This window comes from Solanum lycopersicum, chromosome 5 (assembly GCF_036512215.1).
Source record: "Solanum lycopersicum chromosome 5, SLM_r2.1".
NCBI lineage: Eukaryota > Viridiplantae > Streptophyta > Magnoliopsida > Solanales > Solanaceae > Solanum > Solanum lycopersicum.
This window is the reverse complement of record NC_090804.1, coordinates 67,326,417-67,348,776: the sequence shown is the minus strand read 5'-3', so window position 1 is coordinate 67,348,776 and position 22,360 is coordinate 67,326,417. Positions and strand designations below refer to the sequence as shown.

Below are 22,360 nucleotides of genomic sequence, written 5' to 3'. Positions count from 1 at the left end.
ATATGTCCTCCTTATAAAAGTAATTCATATATAATTGTATCATTATAAAAGTGATTTACATATATTTTTTTATCGTTACAAAAATCACATATCATTACAAAAATGATAAAATCCATTTTTTATTATTTTCTTATTTTAATATTTTAAAAATTATGTATTTGATATTTTCACATATATATTATTTTTGACTTCTTTAATTATTATTATTTGAGTTTTAATTTTTAAAAAAGCATCAAATATTGGATTTTTTTAAATAAAAAAAAGTTAATAAAAATTAATTTAAAATTATTTTTTCATTTTAATTATTTTTATAACGATGAATATATGAGTTTTGAATAACATATATCATGTCCTTTTCCAATATAAGTTGATGACTAAAGAACAAAAATTTCAATACAAATTAGTCAATTTAATAAACAAGACAATGCAATTTTACATAGTTATAATGCTATAAATTTTATATAGTTATAACAAAAAGAAAGTGGAGGGAGACTCTAGTTTGTTAAACTACACAACAATATAATTTTACTAGTGTAGTGTGAGGAAGGTGTTGTGTACCGTCAACCGTGTACGCTAACCTTCTATCTTTATAGAGTAGGGTGGTTGTTTTCAGTATACACTCGGCTCAAAAAAATCAATACGTTCGAAGGAAATGCAACAATAAAATCTCCAAACCTTCCAAAAAGAAGTATTTTGGCTAGAGAAAGAAGATGAAGGAAACAAATGACAAAATAACTACACACAAAAAGTGAAGGTTAATTAATAATTTCAAGAGCTAAGTTCAGTTGAGAAAAATCATCATTCATTTACACACACAGGGCCATAACCTTGACAGCTTAGGAACTAACTAGTACTGAGTTCAAGAGAGTTCCTTGGTTTCAAGGGCTGCAATTTCTTTGACAACTTGTGCTTTGTCAGCCTCAAATTGCTCATCCTCTGTAAGATAAGAAAAGATGAAAGAGTTAGGAATAATGTTACGTTATCGGATAATTGTGGTGTCCGAGCCAGCTTACGTGCATAAGACCTGAAGGAAACTGTGAGGCATCCTTTCACGAGATACAGTTCTGAGTACATATTTATTGTGCATGTAACATATTGATAACTGATATTTAGTGTGTATGTATGTACCTTTGTCAGTCTTGAAATCGGCAAAGAGGCGCAGAAGCTTGCTTCTATTTGCGATGAGGATGCTAACAATATCTGAAGGCTTGTTCTTGTTTGCAGCAAATAACTACAAAAGACGAAAGCCAGAGATGAAGCTGTTGCTAACGGAACGGTCAGCAGACGTGGTTTAAAAAAGTCGAAATCAATAGAGTACCTTGAAAACATGGAATGCTTCTATCTGGATACTCTTGCTTGACTCCTGCCAAAGGAGGAAATTACCAATCAACAAAAAATTACAGCAATTCAAGGAGATATTTTGATGGCGTAGTGTAGCCATTCTTCTCGGTACGAGACTGGCTTTTCAGATCAATCAACTACAGTGATGGGAAAAGGGAGCAGCACAACTTTTTTTATACACGTAAAAACTACCATCCAAGTCTCTGAACTTGTTCAAATGAGTGAGTGACATATTCGTTCAACTCTTTTATACTAAGCAAAAAGTGGTCGATCTAATTCTACACATTTCACAATTTAACAATTTGTCCATTAGATTGAGTTGGACTTATCACACACGAAACTTGAACTGATGTTGCGACGCGAATATCAACTGCAACTATTTTATGATAGATATGGTAAAGCCCCCACCACCCACAAAATAAGAAGACGATAAAATCAAATGCACCAAAAGAACTAAGAAACTTCAAGAGAATACAAGATTAAAGAATGAAGTAGAAGAACCGTCAGGAAGAGAGGGCTGAAATAAGTAAAATGCAACAAAATATAGCTCAATACCCTGAGAAGGTTCATAAGGATCCTTAAGTTGTCTCTTGAACTAACATAACGCGTCATTACTGCAGCATTTGAGCGGTCGAGCAGGATGTCTCCCAACAGCTGCAACAATAAAACAAACATCTTTAAAGATTAAAAGAAAGACAATGAAAAAGGGATACCTATCAGGCTACAAGCTACCTAAACATAAATTGGAAAGACTCACTGAGTGAAAGAAATGAAGAAGGACTCCAGAACTACAATGACCTTTAGTGGTGTATAACATTATGAATTTCCGGTACAAAGAAATAAAGAGAGCTTGAATAAATGGGGGAAAAAACTGAACCACTGGAAATTTCTCTTCAAGATCAAAAAGTTCTATTTCCCGTCAATCAACAGATTGAATCACTCCATTCTAGTGAATCTGTAAAACTGCTAAATTCTGAATACACGAATTTCATTCAAGTTTCTCTTATCCAAGAACTTCAATTTCCTCCTCTTCCCTGATTTATCATGGAAAGTCCAACCCAAAAGGTACATATTAAAGTGTTATCTAAAGAATTTATGAAGTCAACTACAAACACAGCCCTCTGAGTAAAGGAAGATGCAAAAACAGCTCTTTCAACAAAATGAGGATCAGTATACAAGGGATTGATAAAAGATGTTATCTATGTAAATATTAGGAGGGCTTGAGGTAGAAAATGCACATCAAACATGTGTGGATACTATGTACTTGGTTCCACCAAGATATTTCCCAAAAGATGTGAAAAGTTTCTGAAGAAACAGAATTTTTCGGAAGTATATTATTCAGCACAAGTTGTCTACAAGAAGAGAGGAGGCTTCCCTTACCTTGATAGCTTGCCTTCTGGTGATGTAATTACTGGACTCTAGCAGTTTGGAGTTATACTCGGCAAAGAACTGAAAGCAAAACCAGCACAGAATAAGTTCCTCGTAATTCATTTATCGAAGAAAGAGTAATTGATGAAAAAATCCAACAAGAAAACCGGAAATAGCTATTAGAAGTTAAAAAACATATATCATATAGTTTAATGTTGGACACATTTATGTACCAATCATTAACCCCAAGTAAATAGCTATTAGAAGTTAAAAAACATATATCATACAGTTTAATGTTGCACATGTTTATGTACCAATCATTAACCCCAAGTACAAAACACTGAGAATTCATGTCGCTGGCACTAAAATCCTCCTTACCGATATCCCCAAGACAATAACAGTTGATCCTATTCTGCCTACCCTAAACTACACAATCCTGGGTGAAAGGAAAATGGCAGCAACAAGTACAGACTCTAAGGTTCTTAACACTACTTCTCTTATCAATTACATGTCACAATTTATCACCCGTTTTTGTTAATGAAAAGGTGTCTCAAGAGGCACCATTGGGTGAAAGCAAGAGTTTCCAATAACATTAATAAAGTAAGACTCTGAAAGCCATGAATCCCCAAAAAAATAAAAGGTAAAATGTGCATTAACTGAGTCTTCCATCAGTACTATAAGAATCATTTCATTGTAATAAACAAAATAATAGTGTGTACAAAAAAACACGTTGAAGTATCAAAGCCATATGAAGCAAGAAGTTTCTAAAGAACAACTTGAACTATAGATAACAAAACAAGCAGCAACAAGTTCATAGAGAATTCCCGGTAACTATGGTACAAACAGTTAACTTGCATGCGTACAATAATAAGCAATAAGACAAATACACTAAATCTATTACCCAGTCATAATTCTTCGAAAGAAACTCAGCTACTGTTGATTTGTGCCTCGTCAAGAGTTCCTGCAAAAAATATTGCAACCGAATTGGTATAATGCTGCAGTAGGCATGAGAAGCGACTCTTACGAAAGAGCAAAAGCTTCTCAGAACAACAATAAATATGTCCAGACCACTATTAGCTTTGGAATGACCATAGTACGACGACCAATCTACTGAATTTCAGTAGAAATTAATTCAGCAAATTCTTACAGCGGACATTAAGAAGCCCCAATTATTGATCTGAAAAAAGCAAGCTAACCACACCTTATACAGACAAGGGTTCACGTGGAGTACAATTAGCTTCTCTTTCCTTCTTTTCATAAGAGGTTTGCTAGTGCAATAGGGAAAAAGATTGATGCCGTATTTGTTTGAATAGCCATTGAAATGACAATAGAATATTTTCAAGGGAACAACGATTATCTATCAGATATTCATTCCACTAACATAATTAAAAGGACCCAACCTTAAAAGTTGCAGCGGCATCAGCAGCAATATCAAAATTTGGCAGCTGAATATAATCAAAAAACTTCTTCACATGCTCTGATTCCAAGACATACCTAACAACAAAAGCACATATATATGTTCTAAAAAAATAGATCCAGCAGTAGCAGCATAAGGTTGCAATACATTTCATTCACAGTCAAAAATTTAGAAATAGGTAGCAAAAAGAAAGAAATTACGTACTTCAACTTACATCAGATATATGAATCCTCTAATACCAATCAATTCAAATGACATGTAATTGTTTGAAGAAAAAAAGAAGGAAAAAAAAAGCGCATCAGATAGGTTCATGTGATTCACCTTGCAACACTCTGGTGTCGAATGCATTCCCTTAGCATTGTACCATAATGCAAAGCCAGTTCTATATTCTCATACCTAAACGGCAAGGGAAAAGAATCATCAGAAATCCATATACCAATAGCCAAAAGATTGACAGATGATCTTCAAAAACGCATTTTCTTGCTAGGAAACAAATTTTATAAAAGAAGCTATCCTACCAAGGGTTTAAAAATGGCAAAAAATACTACCTCAGTACAACTAGTGCAAAGGAACTTGACTGGATATGTGAATAAAGGAGTTACTTTGATTACAATAACACCTCAATGCCAAAGAGTTGGGCTCATCTAGATAAATCCTCACTGACCATGTAGCTCTATTTAAGCTTATCTCAGGCCAATATTATACAAAATAAAAAGGAACAGAAAGTTCTCTATATTTTCCACTGGTAAATACAAATATCTGACAGGGATAAAAGACTGAGAATAGCATAGGACCTAAAGTTAAAGTACTAACAAAACTAAATTTATAGATCGTTTTCTTCCATCATTCTTTATTTTTCACTAAATATGCATAGATTTCAAAAGATTGTGTATCTTTCCAGACTACTTTGTTCCAAGTAATTTTTTTTCGAGGATAGTAACACTAATCTATATATTCACATGTATACTACATCCAAAATATGTAATTCTCCTTCAAAAGGTATTACAGACTAATCATACTGCCGCCTATCACCTCTTAATCTTACAAATAATCTAAAACATTATTCCACTTTAACACCTTCATTCATCATTATTTCATACCTATGGATCGAGTTTCAAAAAAAAAAAAATCACACCTATGGATCGGTGTATCTGGAGGAAAACACAGGGCATGACCAAAGTATATCAAGCGATCTGTTCTCATTCTACACTCAATATGTGCTACTCGCACCTTCTGTTAATCTGAACGTGGTCTTTTCAATCTTGTCTAATATTATATGACCACGCATCTATCTTAGCATTTGCATCTCTGAACACTTATCTTGTGAATGTTCGCGGGTCTTAAAATTGTTCTATAAAACTTACCTTTCACGGATTAGCATCCTTCTATCACATAGCACCCCAGTAGCACTTCTTCATTTTGACCATCCTATTTTAATTATATGTATAACATGTTCATCTATCATACCATTCTTTTTGTTGATTGCCAATGCATAAGAGTCGGCATTTGTATTAGAAAGTAAAAGGCAAAATTAGTTCAAACAATTTAAAAACTCATAAAATGGATCAATTTGATAATGCAATAGGCACGTGATAATATCATGCCACCATATTCCTAAACTTCTTTTCAGACACTGCTTACCCTGCTACTAATATATCCATCAGATCAATGTTTGCTTCCAAGTAATCACAAGCAATCAACCGCGATTGAACCTGTTGTCTTTGCAGATTTGCAACTACTTGAGTAGCATCTTTCCGAGCCTGCAAAAAGTAAACCTCCTTGTAATAGGAAGACAAGAGGATGGAAACAACAAGATCTTATGTGTAATAGGATCAATAAACATCAAAAGCCAATACCAAATCATCAAATCACATGCAGTGAAACCAGAAGCAAACACTAGAGAACCAGATGATATTCTTATGAAATGCAGATAAATGCATAAAAAGGTCAATTGATACAATAAGAACGATACAACATGACCAGAAGAAACTTCATGCACTCAAGGGTAAAGTATTACCTCTAAATTCAGTTTTGGAAGCATATTAATCAGCAGCCGTAGGGTGTCTTCTCTAAAGAATTCTTGAGTCAGCTGAGAACATGCATCAGAGACAGGTTCTGATTGACCATTCCCGTAAAGAACGCACTTCAAGTCCCGCATTGTCTTGCTTAACTCCATCATCTGCATATTCGGATAAGAAAAGAAGTAGACGACTCAAATTTATAAGCAATTGGTGTATGCATATTCAATCAGAAACAGAACTACATATGGTTGTTCCTATTTTTCATCATGCAATTCATATCAATGGAGTACTCCAAAACCTTAAGATAGAACCAAATCCAACGATGACACAACTTTGAAAAATTGTCCCACTACAACTAGCACATACACTAAGTAACATCTATCCACCAGTTCCATCATATTTAACTAACCAAATAAATACAGGATTAAGGCATAGTTGATTCATCCATTGAATTTCTACCAATTTAAGCATCCAATGGAATCAAAGTAAATATTTCATCATATTCAAAAACAAATGATCCAGCTCCAAATTTAGCTAACTAAGGACAATCAATTCTGACAATGCACAAAACTATCCAGATCAAAAGCATACAGCCAAAAACTTGATCCAAATAAACTAAAAGCAAAACAAACTCGAATCAGTGGTGGAACTACAGTTCTGCATAAATTTAGCCTAAGCCACATACTCCTATTTCAATTTGTTCGTCTTACTTTCTTTTTAGTCTGTTTCAAAAAAAAATGCTTCACACTTTCCTAGCGAACTCTTTAGTACTAACTTTCAATATGACATGTTTAAAGACCACAAAATTCAAATATTTCTTTACTTTCTTAAACTCCGTAGCAAGCACAAACAAATTAAAACCTAAGGAGTATTTGTGTTGAGACGATTCACTTAATCAGTATAAACAATTTAATCACAACACCAATAAACTACGTTTCCCTACAATTCAGAACTCATAAACCTAAAATTCTAGCTTTACCTCCGACTGAAATCACAACCAAACAAAAACTTAAGCATGTCTAAACACTAAGATTGAAAAAAAAAAAACAGCAAGAGAATTCTATTTTAATAAACAAATCATTACCTTTTCTTCTCGCTTGCTCTCGCGGATATCAGAATTACGCTGTGTATACATAAGGAGATCACGAGTTTGACGAACAAGTTCAACCGGAGTTTTCGGCTTTGATTTGAATAATAAACCCTTCATCTTTACCCAACCTGTGTCTCCGGCGCCGATTCTATTTTCTGGTAACGACAAAGCTGCCGCTGCCGCTACTACTGATGCCGCCGGCGACCGGAGACTATTGAACCACCGATCTGCTCCGTTAGCTCTCTGTGCACCGAAGCTACAGCAGATTCCTGTTTTCAGTTGAATCTGGTTGGGCCCCACACCCCGAAATATTATCACGGATCTAACATTTTTTTAGTAAGTGGCTAGTAAAAGTATAGTTGTATAATATTATTAGGAGTACTATTACTTTATTTATTTATTTATCAATAATTAAATAGCTAAAATAATTTATTAGTATATAAAATATTTAAATTTTAAAAGAAAAAAAAATCAAACTAAAAATACTCTTAAAAGAATTAATAACGGTAATTTAGTCAAATGAGTATTTTTTTATGAAGTTTTTACTATGAAAAATACACCTCAATTATTTGGCGAGATATTTATTGTAGAAAGAATATTTACGTCTAATTAATAAATTCAAGAAACATGAATATGTTTGTTATACATAAGTTTATTAGGTAATTATGATTGAGCGATATGTGCTTTTATCTTATTTTTTAGTTAGTAAAAATTAAAATGATTGATTGGATGAAGATAATGATGCAATAAGTATCGAGCAATATTATTATCTATCAATAAGATTTGAACAAAATAGAGAAATATCATGTAACACTTTGGTCTCATATGAAATTTAATCGTAATTATTTATAATTTAACCATTTGATTATATATTTGACTACAATTGAGCCAAATAACTCAAATTGTTAAGACATAATATATAAACGTGTTTTTTAATTTTGTTTAAATTAATTTCTACGTCCTTAAATTTTTGCTTTAACTCAAATAGACACTTTAATTTTTGTGAAGTTAAACAAACAACAAATACGTTCTACGTGACAATTATTATCCTATATATATTATGTCACATAGAATGTATGTGTTTAAATATTCAATTTTATATAAATTCCAATTCCTATTCATGCATATAGAAATCTATCAAAAAAAAACCTTTATAAAATAAATATTCAATTAAGAATAAAACGATATAAATAAATTCAATTATATTAACCTTTAAAAAATAATTCACATCTAAGTTTTTTTTTTTTGAGAAAACGATCGATTTTAATTTAATATTAGCATGGGATCCTATTATGACACTTTCACGTGAATCAACAAAATGTCCTTTTCCTCACAATCAAGACAAATTAATTTTGTCATATATTCTCTTTATAACTAATTCATAGATCCATAATTAAAGGAAAAGGGGAAAATCAAACAAAATATAATTTTGATATGTTTTTTTTTATTTATTTTTATGTTTCGCTAGATATTTGATATTTATATCATAATTTTATAGTTATTTTATGAAATTTCTCCTTATTTTATTAGAAATTTTACATTTGAATATATTATAATAAAAGAATTCAATTACAAATATTATAATCATGTATAAATTCTATAATAAATTTAAATTTATTATTAGAGATGGAAAATCAAAGAAAAAGAGTAAAAAGTCATTATAAATAGTGACACTTACTTGCACCATTTAATGAATTTAAAAATTTTAATGCATATAAATAAAAGTAAAAGGAGATTGATAATTTTCAAGCATCAAACATTAATTGCTCAAAATTTAATGGAAAAAAAAAGAGAAGAAAACTGAGACTTATCCATTCAGTCCAACTTTATTTCAACAAGTTGTATAGCAAATAAATTATATATATATATATATATGCTTATAATTATTTTATATATGACATAGTTATATAAATATCTTTTACTCAATTTATGCATAAAATTTAGCTTATTTATGTGACAAGTATATAACATTTTGTTAGTAGCAAAAGTGAATATAAAAAATCTGAACTCTTAAGATATACAAGTACTAAACTTATTAGGTACATTTTTTGAACTATACATTAAACTTATATTTTATTCGATAAAATTTATGATGTTAAGGTAAAATGAATTAACTAATATTATCAATCAATATATATATAGATAAATTAATCGTTCGTTCGATATATATAACTTAAACAACTTAAACTTGTTTGCTATTATACTTTTTAGTCTAATAATATAATGAGCTCGATTAAAAAAAATTAAGTTTCAAACTTAGATCTATAAATAGTACTAAGAGAAAAAATTAAATATATTAACAGTAAACAAAAATCACTAATCACACATTAATAAGAAACTTAAAAATCACAATAAACACAACATTTTTGCAACCAAAACACCAGAAAATTAAACACAATCTACAATTTTTTGAAGGAAGTGAGATTCCTCCAGCTCATCCATGGCTTATCCCAAACTTCCGCCAAGTACTTATCGCCGCTGCGGCTACGACGACCGCCGTCTGTGGCGGAGATGACCAGTCGGTAATTTGTCCCGGCGACGACTTGTGTTTCTCCTTTCACCACTCGTTTAAACACTAATTTGGATTTGGTATTCTCGTTGTACTGATCCACTGCGAATTTACCGATCTCCGCTACTTTACTGTCTTTTGTGTCGGTTATACGGCTCCAACCGCCGAGTAAACCGCCTTTTCCTCCGCCGAGTGCAGCGGAGGCGTGGAAGAAGAGGGAAGCGACTACCACGGCGGCGAAGAGAGTTCCGGCGAGATTGCGGTTGAATTTTATGGCCATTTTTGTGTGTGAGAGAGAGAGGAGTTTTTGAGAATTTAATGCGGGGAAATGTTTAACGTGTGAGAAGTTAATATAGGGGAAGCACCTTCTTAATGAGATCTCGATAAGAACGTTTAATCAAATATTTTAAATTTAAATTTTTCGACGTAAAAACTTTTATAGTAAAAGTATTGAAGTTAAACAAATTTGCAACCTGTAAATTCAACAAAAACTCTTATAATAAGAGCGTAAGATATATTAAATTCAAATTAGTTAGACAGTTATGAGTTTAAAAATTTTAATAAAAATTATTTTTATTTAGTATTGGTTAATCCTTCAAGGTGTGACAATTAAATTGGAACCTTAATTCGAAAGATAAAAATAGGCTCAAGAAAAATTAATAGGATTCAAATTTAATACGAATATCGAATAAAATTATTTTTTAAAGTTTATATAAAGTTCTTAAAGTCAAGTTCACATGGGTACCATGTCATGGTTGGGTTCATGGTCATTGGTGGAGTTTTTATATTTGACTTTTCATATAATTATATTTTATAATCTTCGTATCCAAGTTGATTATCAAAAATATAATGTAACTTAACTTATTGAGAATATGACGGTAAATAAAAAGGTATAAAGGTCATTCACCTAGTTCAATTCTTTACTATATTTTGTGATTACAATATCTAAAGAGTCATTAGCTACAAGATTATAATAAGGTCTCAATACACTTTGTTTTTCGTGAATGTCACTTCTAAGATTTCACTATAACATATTATTGTTGTGCCTGAACTAACTTGCTCACGCACCTAGATAAAATTTACAAAATACTAGTGTAATCTTATCAATAAAGACCGACAAGAATAAGGTATTTGCAAACATTACCATTACAAAGACAAAAAAGTTGATTTCGATAGATTCTGGAGTAAAAGCATTACAAACAAATCGACAAAAACAAACAACAGAACAGAAGAAGTCAAGACAACAAAAAACTAAAAAAAAATATGACAAACAACAAAGCGATGTGATAATCAAAGTACAAGAAACTCAGTATAATACTATGGAAGTATGAAAGAGTAAGCTTGATATGATATTTGGACACACATAATAAAAGGAATAATCTATACTCAGATAACTCCCTAGTATGATTCTCTAAGAAGAGAAATATGGTGACAATGGTCAATTTAGTTAGAAGGTAAGTAACAAGGATGCAAAACCATAACATGAAAGATCAAAATTTGATCAACAAAATCTTTTGGTTTCTCAGAATATCTCAGTTACTGGACATTCAATTAGAAAAACGACGATAGCTATGCGCGCGAACAGAAGGAAAGAGATAGAAAGAGAGAGCTCATTGTTAATCAGTCATAGCCAAAGCTCAACTTTATTCAATGATACTCAATAAGTAAGAACCTAACTGCTAAAGTTAACTCCTTCACATCATTGAATAATCAATTGCAGAAAAATGTTATCTTTTTTCTTTTCCTCTTCTCAAAAAAACTACCAGACGAGACGGGACAAAAATTACGAAGAATGAAAACAAGAATAGTCTTGGTTTGACAATTCAAGCAACATCTTTGTTTATGTTGCCAGCCACTCCTTCTTGATGTCAAATGTGTAGTTGATCTCCAAATAGCACTTGTTATCATCATCAAGGAACTGAAACAAGAAGAAAGAGGGAACATTTAAGTTAATACGCGTAGAACAGCCTCAAGAATGATGTCTGTCAGATGCGCAAGCTGAACATGATATAACATATTTGGAGAGCTATGAACTATAAGTACAGACATGGAAGTGATACAGACTAAGAAAGAATTTGTTGAGACTTGAGAGATTAGATTTACTTAGGCTGTCTAAGAAATCTCAGAGACATGGTACGTTGCAACAGAGATTATTTAAGTAATTAGTTGCTTGATGGATCGGAGGTCTAATACTTCATAACACCCTTAGAAGACGGTTGTGAAGTTTAGGTGCTTTTTAGGAGTTTTGAAACAACATGGAAACATCTAAAAATGCCTCAATTTCAGGCAGTGTTGCTCGGACTCTTCAAGAAATGCTATTGTGTGCGCTCAGATCCTGAAGTAGTGCATTTTTGGAGGATCATAGATGAGGCAGCATTTTTGGAGAGTCCGAGCAATATAGGCTTTAGGTGCATGCTTGGGATCTTAATATTGCTTATGAACCAACCTAATAAATCTGTCTTTTGGCAAATACATATTGCGGCTCGACTAGATGAATCAACCTCTAGAATAATAAATTTATGTCCTACCTATAAAGATGAAAGGAAATGACAACTGTTTCTCCGATATGGGAAAAGTTAGGGATTTAACTTATAAACAGTGAAATCTTAACGTGTTGCAGAACGTAACTAGTCCTATTTTCCAAGTTACTAATTTCACCTTTTATGGAAAGTCACATGCAGTTATCAATTAGAATTCATATACATTATCAAGCAACTGCAGTCTCAATCAGTCCACAGTATTGAAGAACTTAATATTCACCAAATTCAATAATAGCGGAAGATTTTCAGTTCTGGCATACAGTATATAGCATGAGGGTCAAGTCAAATAATAGACAGAGAATATGTTCAGAGCATGTAAGGCAGAAGATAATCACCTTTGTCCTTGCTGAGTAAGATCCTCTAGCAAACATGCCAGAAGGGGTAGTATCCTCCGGCATTTCATGTGTATAAGGCTCCGATTGAGGACTGAAGGCCCCAATCATTTGTTTTGTGCTGTCAACTGAAATAGGTTTTTGTGAAAAGAAAAAAAGCATTTTGATCAGAAACATCTGAAATAGATGTCGCCACATTTACATAGATAGAGACAGCAAAGAATAGTTAGTACCTTTGAGACCAGTTTTCCATACTGTGTTTATGTATTTGAGCCCTGTCACTATATTATTGGTGACTAGAAATGAGAATTTCAGGCTGTATTTGCTCCCTTCTTTCAGTGTAAACCATGGACACTGGGGTTTCCCACCCTCAGGGATTGGGAGAACAATATCAGGTCTACCAGGGGACTTGATTTCAAGGCTCAAGATCTTCACGTCTGGATCCAGGGATTCTACAAATTAAATAACAGTGTATAAAATGTCTGAATTTCTGTCGAAATACTTCTTTCATAGTCATCAAGACTTTGGTAAATCTCAAAATGTCCATGAGAAGTTCTCACATGTCGTTTTTGAAGAACATTGACTGTACGAATAAGAGCTAAATTGTGCATAGATATAGTGAATCTTTTGCCTTTACTACACCACACATTACAATTAACATAAACTCAGAAGAAGCAGTTAAAAATCACCTTCCAGAATGTTGTATCAGGACTTATGACAGAAAAATGAAAATTGGTGCTGTGAGCGGTGAGTTAAGAGAAAGAAACAGTATTAACACTAAGTATATACTCAGTCATCTATACCTATGCTTCAAAAGGGGTGGTCCAGTATCGGTATTCTGTTCTTTGTTACTGAAATTCGTGAAGATGGAAAATCCAAGATGAAAAAGAACGCTCCTCACTTGAAAATCACACCAGAATTGTTATCTAATTTGTTTCTATGACTCAAAAATTGAGACAATAGCATTAACCAGATGATTAGTCAAACTACAAATGTTCCAACGAAACAAAATCCAGGAAATCATTTCATTTTATTAATTGTATGTGCATATACCTCAATGGAATAGTTGAATACACTACCTTCGATTAAAGTCAATTAAATCTAACAGACATTTCGCCAGAAGGATTTGGTCCTGGAAGAACAAATTAGGAATGCAACAAATATGAAGTCCACAAAAATTTGTTCTTTAATATGACATTCCAAAATGCAATCAAATCAATCAACAATCCCCCAGTACCAAAAATTTCAAGCCGGCTATACAGATCATCTGCATTTTTTTTCTCTATTCAGATTCATTTCATTCTCATACTAAAACATATTCCAAAAATGAAATAAAACCAAGAGAACTTAAACAATTATATTTCTATCATGCCTTGTATGCGTTGAAACGCAAGTGTAGGAAAAGGAAGAGGACCATTACTAGAAGGTAGCATCCCAAGTTCACACTTCTATTTTCTGGTCTTACACAAACCTCATAACATACAATATGCTATTTGAACCTGTTAGTTCTCGTCATGGATAGTCATGCTCATCATAAACAAGAAAAGGAAAAGATCTCAAATTTCGCATGTCAGTTATAGAAATTCCACAAAGTTCATTCATGAAACAAATCTTGAAAACAAAAGAATGGTTACCTCCAACAGCATTGATATCCACACTTCCAAGAAGCTGCTCCTTCCATCTTCTCAAACTCTCATCATCCTAAAATTCCAAAAAACATGAAAACATAACCAAACATTAACACAAAAAGAAGGGGTAAAAACATTTGGTAAGACATAAAAAATGCAATCTTTATGGCTTTATGGGTGGGGGTGGGGGGGAGGGGGGGATTATTACATTTGGCCGCTCGGTCAAAAATAATTACAGCCGCTAGTCAGTGCACATATATTATACACTAAATTATAAATCTATAGGCAATCTTTACAGCACCAACAACTCCCCCTTAAGTCCCAACAAATTGGGATTTGGTTATATGAAGCTTGTTTGGATAGTTATTACCTATTGTATTAATTTTACTATATCATATCGTTAAATTCATCGGTAGGTAATGACGAAAAGTCTCATATTGCATAATAACCAATATGGTGTGATTGTGTTGTTACCTTTTTTCATTTATTATTTAATAGTCCTATTTTATACTTATCTTAACTTTTTATATTACCTCTACCTGGTAAACTACTTCTCTTATAGATTTATATTTTAAATTGTTGATATGTAACATTATATGACAACAGATAATGATACAATCTATTCAGCAATTGTATTCATTTTAACAATACAATACGCCACAATATGATACAACATGAAACAATACATAACAACCGGTGGTAAGCTCATTCCATATCATTATTATCCAAACATTGTACATATTAAATCGATACAGTATCATACAATACAAAACAATATGATATATCATGAAATAATACGTAACAACTAGTAAGTTCATTCCATATCATCGTCATCCAAACATTGTATACATTAAAACAAAACGGTATCACACAATAGAACAAAATATGATCCGTCATGAAACAATATGTAACAACTAGTAAGCTCATTCCATATCATTGTCATCCAAACATTATATACATTAGAACAATAAAATATCATACAATATGATATAACATGAAACGGTACATAATAACCGGTCAGCTCATTCCATATCATTGTTATCCAAACATTGTATACATTAAATCAATACAATACAGCACAATATGATACATCATGAAACAATACGTAACAACTAGTAAGCTCATTCCATATCATGGTCATCCAAACATTGTATACATTAAAACAATACATTATCATACAATACAACACAGTACGATCGATCATGAAACAATACATAACAGCCATTAAGCTCATTCTATATCGTCGTCCAAACATTGTACACATCAAAACAATACAGTACCATACAATACACCACAATAAGATACATTATGAAACAATACGTAACAACCAGCTAGCTCATTCCATATCATTATCATACTAAAAAAAAGAAGTTCAGGGGGAGGGAAAGAAACACCTTATCCTTCTCAAATTGTTCTTTGAGAGTGCATTGTGGTCCCAACTCAATCTTATTATGAGTTTCATCTTCTTCCTCATCCTCAGTAGTGTAAAGAGAACTCTCACTCATTTGCCTGCTGACATTTTTCTCACCAGGCTCATGCTCAATCTCAGAATCAGATTCAGCAATTGGAGTTGCAGTCCCCCCTTTACCCTCCTTACCAGAATGCATAGCTGCTGCTGCTGCTGCTGCTACTTTTTCTTCTTTTTCTCTTTTTTTTTTTTGGGAATTCCAAACAAACCCCACTAGCCAAAATTCCAAAAAGGACAATTCTTGACAAGAAATAAAAAGAACAAAAAGGAGCTACTTAGTCTTGTTCAATCAGAACATCAAGAAAAGCCCAAAAACTCAGAGACCCAATAAAAAAGAATCTCTTTTTATTGAAAAACAAGAAAATGGGGTCATAGAAAAATGGTTAGGATGAGTGAAAAATGAAGGAAAAAGAAGAATACCAAGAAAACAAATACCCAGAAAGGATAATGCAAGTAAGAAGAGAAAGACAAGAAGAAAAAAACAATAGATGAAAGACACAGAGAGAAATATGGAGAAATAATTGGGGTAATGTGGTGATCCTTGAATTGTTGAGGATTAAACTGAAGAAAATGAGAAATAATAAAAGGAGAGAAAGAAGGAGAAAGGGAATGGTGGTGAGTTCATGAAGGTTTTCTTTACAAGGGATTCCATGAAGGAAAAACAAACAAATTATAATAAGAACCTACCATTTGACTTCTTCATATTGAAGAAATAAAACAATACGGTTTTAATTTGGTTGTCTCATTTCAACTCGAGTTAAAAGAATTTTTTAAAAAAAAACTTGTACCGTATTATTATAAACATATCACGTGAAAAAGTAAGACTATTCAATATGTTTGTATGATTTTTGACTAATTTAATACAAAATTTAAGAAAATAAATACGATAAGATTTATCGTATGATAATAAACATGTCATGTAAAAAGTGTGATGTTTCAATTTATTTATCGGAGTTTTGACTACTCAAGCATGGAATTTTAGAAAACTAGAGAATATTTTTGGATCAATATAATCTTAAATATGTCATGTGGAAAGTAAGACGTTTATATTTGCTTGTCTGATAATGACTTATTTGACAGAAAATTATAAGATTTAAGAAAATTTTTGGATAATATCATCTTAACACATGTCATATGAAAAGTCAATCGTTTCAATTTATTTGCTTGATCTTTATTTACTTATTACAGAGTTTAAAAGATTTTTGAATTGTAAGTCTTAAACATGTAATGCGGAAAGTTAGAAATATAGAGTTATCAAAAAAAAATATATTAAAAAGAGAGTAAGAAAAATAAATCAAAATAAAGGGACTATACAACAAGCTTACATGGTCGAGAATAATATATAATGAATTACTCCCTTTGTATTAATTTATATATATAATTTTGATTTGACTCATAGTTTAACGAGGTAAAGAAAATTTTAAATATGTCACACAAAAGTCGAAATTTAAAATTTGTCCAAAACGAGATAATTTTATGTGTGTATATATAACTTTTTTTAATACAAATATACAATCTACAAAAAAACTATTGAGTTTGTCTGAATTCACAAACCTTCATTTAACTCTACCTCTAGAAAAGTCTGAAGAATATATAAATAAACATTAAACCCAAGTTTAACATTATATGAGAAGGTGATAACTACAAAATATCGCTATAATTTTGTCTATTTACAAGACATAGCTATAATTATTGTATCAACAAATATTAGTTGTATCAACAAAAGAACAATGAATATCAATTATATCACATGAAAGGGTCTTATTCAAACCGCAACTATCAATTATATTTGCGCAGATATCAATTAAATCAAACGAATATCGAACATATTTATATATTGTATATTATATATTTGATATATTACGTTATCGTAAATGTGATCTAAATATTTGTCACGTCGTATAATTTTTATTGGAAAAATTGTATATAATAGCAAACTAATAATCTAAAATAAACGGAATAGCTAGGGTTTGATTTAATTGTGTTCCATAGCAAACGTTAGCTAAAATTTGCCATCGTCTCTCTCCAGAAATCTCGCTCGCTACTCTCCATTCTCGCTCGCCTCTCTCGCTTTATACACAGAAGTGTATAATTTTGTTTCTGTTTTGTATAAAGCGAGAGAAAATTGTATATACACATGCAAAAATATATATCTTCGTGTTATACACTTAATTATACAATTTACAAACATTTTACTACAAATATTGCAGAGAAAAAGGCCAACGAATTATACAATTGCAGTGAAATACAATTTTCTCTAGCTTTATACAACAGAAGTGTATATATTGTGTTTCTGTTTTTGTATAAAGCGAGAAAAACATATATCTTCTTACTATACACTTATAATTATGCAATATACATACATTTTGATTCGATTCAACTGTATGCAAAACAAATTATACAATTGCAGCGAAATAGGCCAGCGAATTATACAATATAGGCCAGCGAATTATATAATTGTATATGTATAGCAAATTATACAGTTTTATGTTTGCTATGGAGCGCAATTATGCAAAGTTTGCTATAGCCTACAAATATGAATTTTTTGTTGGCTATATGTGAAAGTCGCCGATTTTTCTTTCACATTTGCATAAATCAGCCCATATATTAGTCTATGGCCCATTATCAGCCCAATAAGAAGAACAAAACATCTTCTCCAAAATTAGCTGTGCAAAAGATCCGAAGAGAGAAAAACCAAATTCGATCGAAGAAGAAAGAGAGAGATCTATCGAAGGCGAAAATGGCGGAAGATTTGGTATTGGATACAGCCATTAGAGACTGGGTATTGATTCCATTATCAGTGGTTATGGTTCTAATTGGAGTGCTTCGTTACTTTGTCTCAAAGCTTATGAAGGGTTCTTCTCAAATACCTGATCCTAAAATCGTCAAAGAAGGGTTCTTTTCTAAGCTCTTTCTATTGGGTTTTAACGAATTTTAGTTTTTTTTTTGGTCCTGCTGATTTTTTAAAAGTTTTTTGATTTCAGGCAAGTGATAATTAGGGCAAGGAATTTGAGAGCTGGGGCTAATTATATTCCAGCTAAATCTTTTCGTGCAAGGAAAGCTTATTACAGCAATGAGGTTCAACTTTGTATTTTTAACGAAATATTTGTTGTGTATTTGCTTGCTTAGTGAAGAAGATTGTTTGATATTGATATTTCTATAAGCTTGATTGTAGAAATTGAGAATTTATCTTACAAGTTGAACAGGTTTATTTTTTCTTAAAATGAATAAAGCATGATTAGATGGTGAAAAAGTTTTAAAGTTGAGTTAGTAAGATGGATTGGAACTTTGATAACTTAGGGAAGATGAGGGGTAGTAGGAGAGAGATACAGAAATCTGGAAAGAGTGGTTAGGAGGGTGCTGGTTAAAACTGGACCAAGATGGTTGGTGCAAGTTATCTATTGTCCTTTCATTTTTTTGTCTATGAAATCAAACATGAGAAGCTCGCAAGGTCTTTTTGCTATTACATGTGTTATAGAAGCCTCTTATAAATGCATAAATGTAATACTGAATGCTCCTATCCTGATTTGATTGTTTTGGGACTCGTACCTAAAGCAAGAACGAAGCTTGAAGTAGTGTTTTTGGAAGAAAATGGATTGAAAACCTGTAGTAAAGGCCACTTTTTGTCAAGTTTGAGGTGTTATCAAGATAAAAGTTGGGTCTGCTTGATTTTTGAGGTAGTATGATGTTTAAGTTTTAACAACTGATGATTAGTTGATGAGAAAGATTCTTAGTGAGGAGCATGAACACCATTTTGGGAAGACCACATTAGACTATAGAAGGTTGAGTCTGCCAGTTTGGACATGATTCTGCCTTTTGTTGTTTGATAGAGTGTTTCAGGCTTCCTTTACTACACTTGCCTCTTGTTTGGCCTAGTAGTTAAGATGCAGAAGAGTTGTACAACAAGGAGGTTAAATAGTTGGGTTACTAGTGAACACTAGCTAATTACTGCCTAGAATGATGATAAGGTACTTTAAGTGAAGAATATGGAAGCTAGTAATTGTTGATTGGTGGAGTGGAGGTGAACATGATCTATGTTCAACACTGAAGTTTATTTGGTTGAATTTGAATGTCTTTTGAATTGATGCAAAGAGACTGGTAGAAACACTGATGCATACACAAATTTTGAAAAAAATATGGGTACATGGTTTGTATATGAGTATCACTTTGTATTTATTTATGTGGACTTCTTTACTATAATATATTTGAAGTAGTTACTGAAATACATATAGGTATTTATACCATCAATTTAAATTGTTGTAAGCTACTAAAAAACAATAGTTCAGCATCACATATAAAAAAGAACATCAACATCTATGCATTGCATACACATATTGATAGAGGCTTCTCATAGTTCTCTTTTCAAGGGAATCGAAGGGTTGGTCAAATAAGGGAACTGGAGGTTCAACTTTGTTGAAAGCTGACTATACTTTACAATAATTTTGTTGGTGTCCATTGGATAACATAAACAATTGTGCTTTAAGAAGTAAAAGAAATAATTAGGAACTGGCCCTGAAGTATCTGAGTGTTGTATACCATTTCTTTTCAACTTGAATAACTAAATAGGTTGGTGCATGAGGTTTTTTATTTAAGAAAATTAATAAACCTGAAAATACAACTCTTGTCCAGTAGTGCACTTGTCAGCAATTACATGGTACTAGCTGTAAGAACATGTTTAGTTTAAATCCATTGATGGTGGGCCTTCGGTTTCTTAGGAAAAATTAGTTTACAAATACAACAATGCAGGAAAATGGATTACTCCATGTGCCCAAGGGCCAAGCTGCGAATCCACAGGCACAAATGTTCTCTGACCCAAACATGGCTATGGATATGATGAAGAAGAATTTGTCAATGATAATCCCTCAGGTATTATACTACTAATTCATCAGCTAAGATATTTTTCACAATAATCGATTGAACGTTGATGGTATATAATAATTTGTGAATCTAACTACTTTCTTGTGTATTCTCCATGTTGTCAGACTCTTACATTTGCATGGGTCAACTTCTTCTTCTCTGGGTTTGTAGCAGGTATTCCTTTTCCCAATATATGAATTCCTTATTTTCTTCGTCAATATTAAAATCTCGGTTGCATAGTGCATTCTTATCTTGAATGTGAAACTTTATATTGTGTTTTCCTTCTTATATCAACTCACATAAATTCGGGTGTTGTTTCAGCGAAGATACCTTTTCCATTAACTCAGAGGTTCAGGGCCATGTTGCAAAATGGCATTGATCTAAGCACTGTTGATGTCAGTTACGTCAGCAGTCGTTCATGGTAAACATTAGCATTCATGACTTAATTTTGATTTTCTAAAGTACTAGTGTTTTTAAAGTTACGTTTTGTAATAGGCAATTTGCTGTATCTTATACTTTCTACGAAACTGCTCAGGTATTTCCTCAATCTGTTCGGATTAAGGGGTTTGTTCAGCCTCATTCTTGGAGAAGAAAATGGTCAGCAGTTTCTGTAGAAGTTTGTGTAATTCCTTTTTTCACAAGTAGATGTCAAGAGTCAAGACGTGGCCAATAATTTCTGTTTTTAATGTATATTGAGAAGTTTTAATTCCAGAGAACTCACTTGGTTTTTTTTTCCCAATTTAAACTATTTATATCGATATTCGATGCAGCAACTGATGATACTCAACGCATGATGCAAATGAGTGGATTTGGTATGGACCCCAGCAAGGTAAAATTCTCTTAGGCTACACGCTTGTAATCAAATTTCTCCATTGATATCTGCACACATTATGTTAATCAAAGACCAAACTAACTTTCGTATTCTCACCTTAAAATGTTAGCATTTTGTGCGGAGTTCTTTAAAAGTTCCCTATGGGACCAAGAAATATTTGGTTCGTATCAGCTCTTCTTCGTCCTTAGTTTTTCCCCGTTGCATTTTCTCTGCCACCCTGAAACTAGATTCCTTTTGGCTTGAACTCATTATGGAGACAATGGTCCTGACAAAATCTTGAATCTATCCTTGTATGCCTACTTCACTGAGTAGCACCTTGGCTAATGGATATTACACTGCTAGCTATTTGAAATCAATCACAGCTGAGCAGGACCAGGAAAACTAATCATTCGACGATGTCTGTTTTGTGAACAAATTGCACTTCTCCTATTCTATCTTGCTCTGCGTTTATGGATGTTAATTTTCTTCTACAGACTTTGGGAGCAGAAAAGGACGGACTAGACATCGTTCAGCATGATTGGGTGCTACCTAAATTCGAGCTGCGAGCTGAATCAGTCTTGCGGAAACTTGTGAAATGAGGATCTGCGGTGGCGTTATTTCGTATTTGGATATGCAGCATTTTGCTTGCTGATCGAGCTTCTTCTCGATGCATGTGGTCATCGTTGCTGAATACGTTATACATTGTTCAAAAGCCAAGATGCTTGTCACAGTAAACTTCTTTTTCTCTTGACCAAAATTGGTGAATTTGCTGCCACTTTCATGTAGTAATAGTTTTGAAATTTCTCAAACTCTATAATTTTGGGTGCAAGTTAGTGACCGTAAGCTTTGATGATTAATCATTTTGATTTATGATATTTTTCTACTGGAGACCACAAATGTTAAAATTGTGAACTTGAAACTGAGTTTTTGTTATCTCTCTATTTCGACGGAAAATACCATTTACGGGGATTTCAATCG

The 22,360-nt window shown here is 32.4% G+C and overlaps 4 protein-coding genes across 5 annotated transcripts; 1 reads left to right on the top strand and 3 right to left on the bottom strand.

Moving 5' to 3' along the window:
• Positions 1-711: 711 nt before the first annotated feature.
• Positions 712-7,613, bottom strand: LOC101248878 (putative MO25-like protein At5g47540). Its single transcript, XM_004239777.5, has 11 exons — positions 7,232-7,613; positions 6,144-6,305; positions 5,768-5,886; positions 4,448-4,522; positions 4,110-4,203; positions 3,611-3,670; positions 2,722-2,790; positions 1,897-1,995; positions 1,319-1,363; positions 1,129-1,231; positions 712-936 (listed from the first exon to the last, which is right to left on the bottom strand). Exons 1-11 carry the CDS (start codon positions 7,352-7,354, stop codon positions 860-862), a joined length of 1,026 nt encoding a protein of 341 aa, XP_004239825.1. The 5' UTR covers positions 7,355-7,613; the 3' UTR covers positions 712-859.
• Positions 7,614-9,512: 1,899 nt separating this feature from the next.
• On the bottom strand, positions 9,513-10,472 carry LOC101249175 (cysteine proteinase inhibitor 5). Its single transcript, XM_004239778.5, has one exon. It carries the CDS (start codon positions 10,024-10,026, stop codon positions 9,637-9,639), a length of 390 nt encoding a protein of 129 aa, XP_004239826.1. The 5' UTR covers positions 10,027-10,472; the 3' UTR covers positions 9,513-9,636.
• Positions 10,473-11,356: 884 nt separating this feature from the next.
• Positions 11,357-16,417, bottom strand: LOC101249460 (rho GDP-dissociation inhibitor 1). Its single transcript, XM_004239779.5, has 5 exons — positions 15,641-16,417; positions 14,253-14,319; positions 12,852-13,070; positions 12,622-12,746; positions 11,357-11,664 (listed from the first exon to the last, which is right to left on the bottom strand). Exons 1-5 carry the CDS (start codon positions 15,851-15,853, stop codon positions 11,587-11,589), a joined length of 702 nt encoding a protein of 233 aa, XP_004239827.1. The 5' UTR covers positions 15,854-16,417; the 3' UTR covers positions 11,357-11,586.
• A 1,923-nt stretch (positions 16,418-18,340) lies between these two features.
• LOC101249730 (uncharacterized) lies at positions 18,341-22,279 on the top strand. Of its 2 annotated transcripts, none has more exons than XM_004239780.5 (8): positions 18,341-18,609; positions 18,699-18,792; positions 20,461-20,580; positions 20,697-20,745; positions 20,893-20,992; positions 21,107-21,168; positions 21,342-21,400; positions 21,877-22,279. In XM_004239780.5, exons 1-8 carry the CDS (start codon positions 18,455-18,457, stop codon positions 21,979-21,981), a joined length of 744 nt encoding a protein of 247 aa, XP_004239828.1. In that variant the 5' UTR covers positions 18,341-18,454; the 3' UTR covers positions 21,982-22,279. The 2 variants fall into 2 exon arrangements, 1 of the variants encoding a protein (XP_004239828.1); XR_003247003.2 differs by having other exon boundaries at positions 18,352-18,609; positions 21,107-21,258.
• Positions 22,280-22,360: the final 81 nt, after the last annotated feature.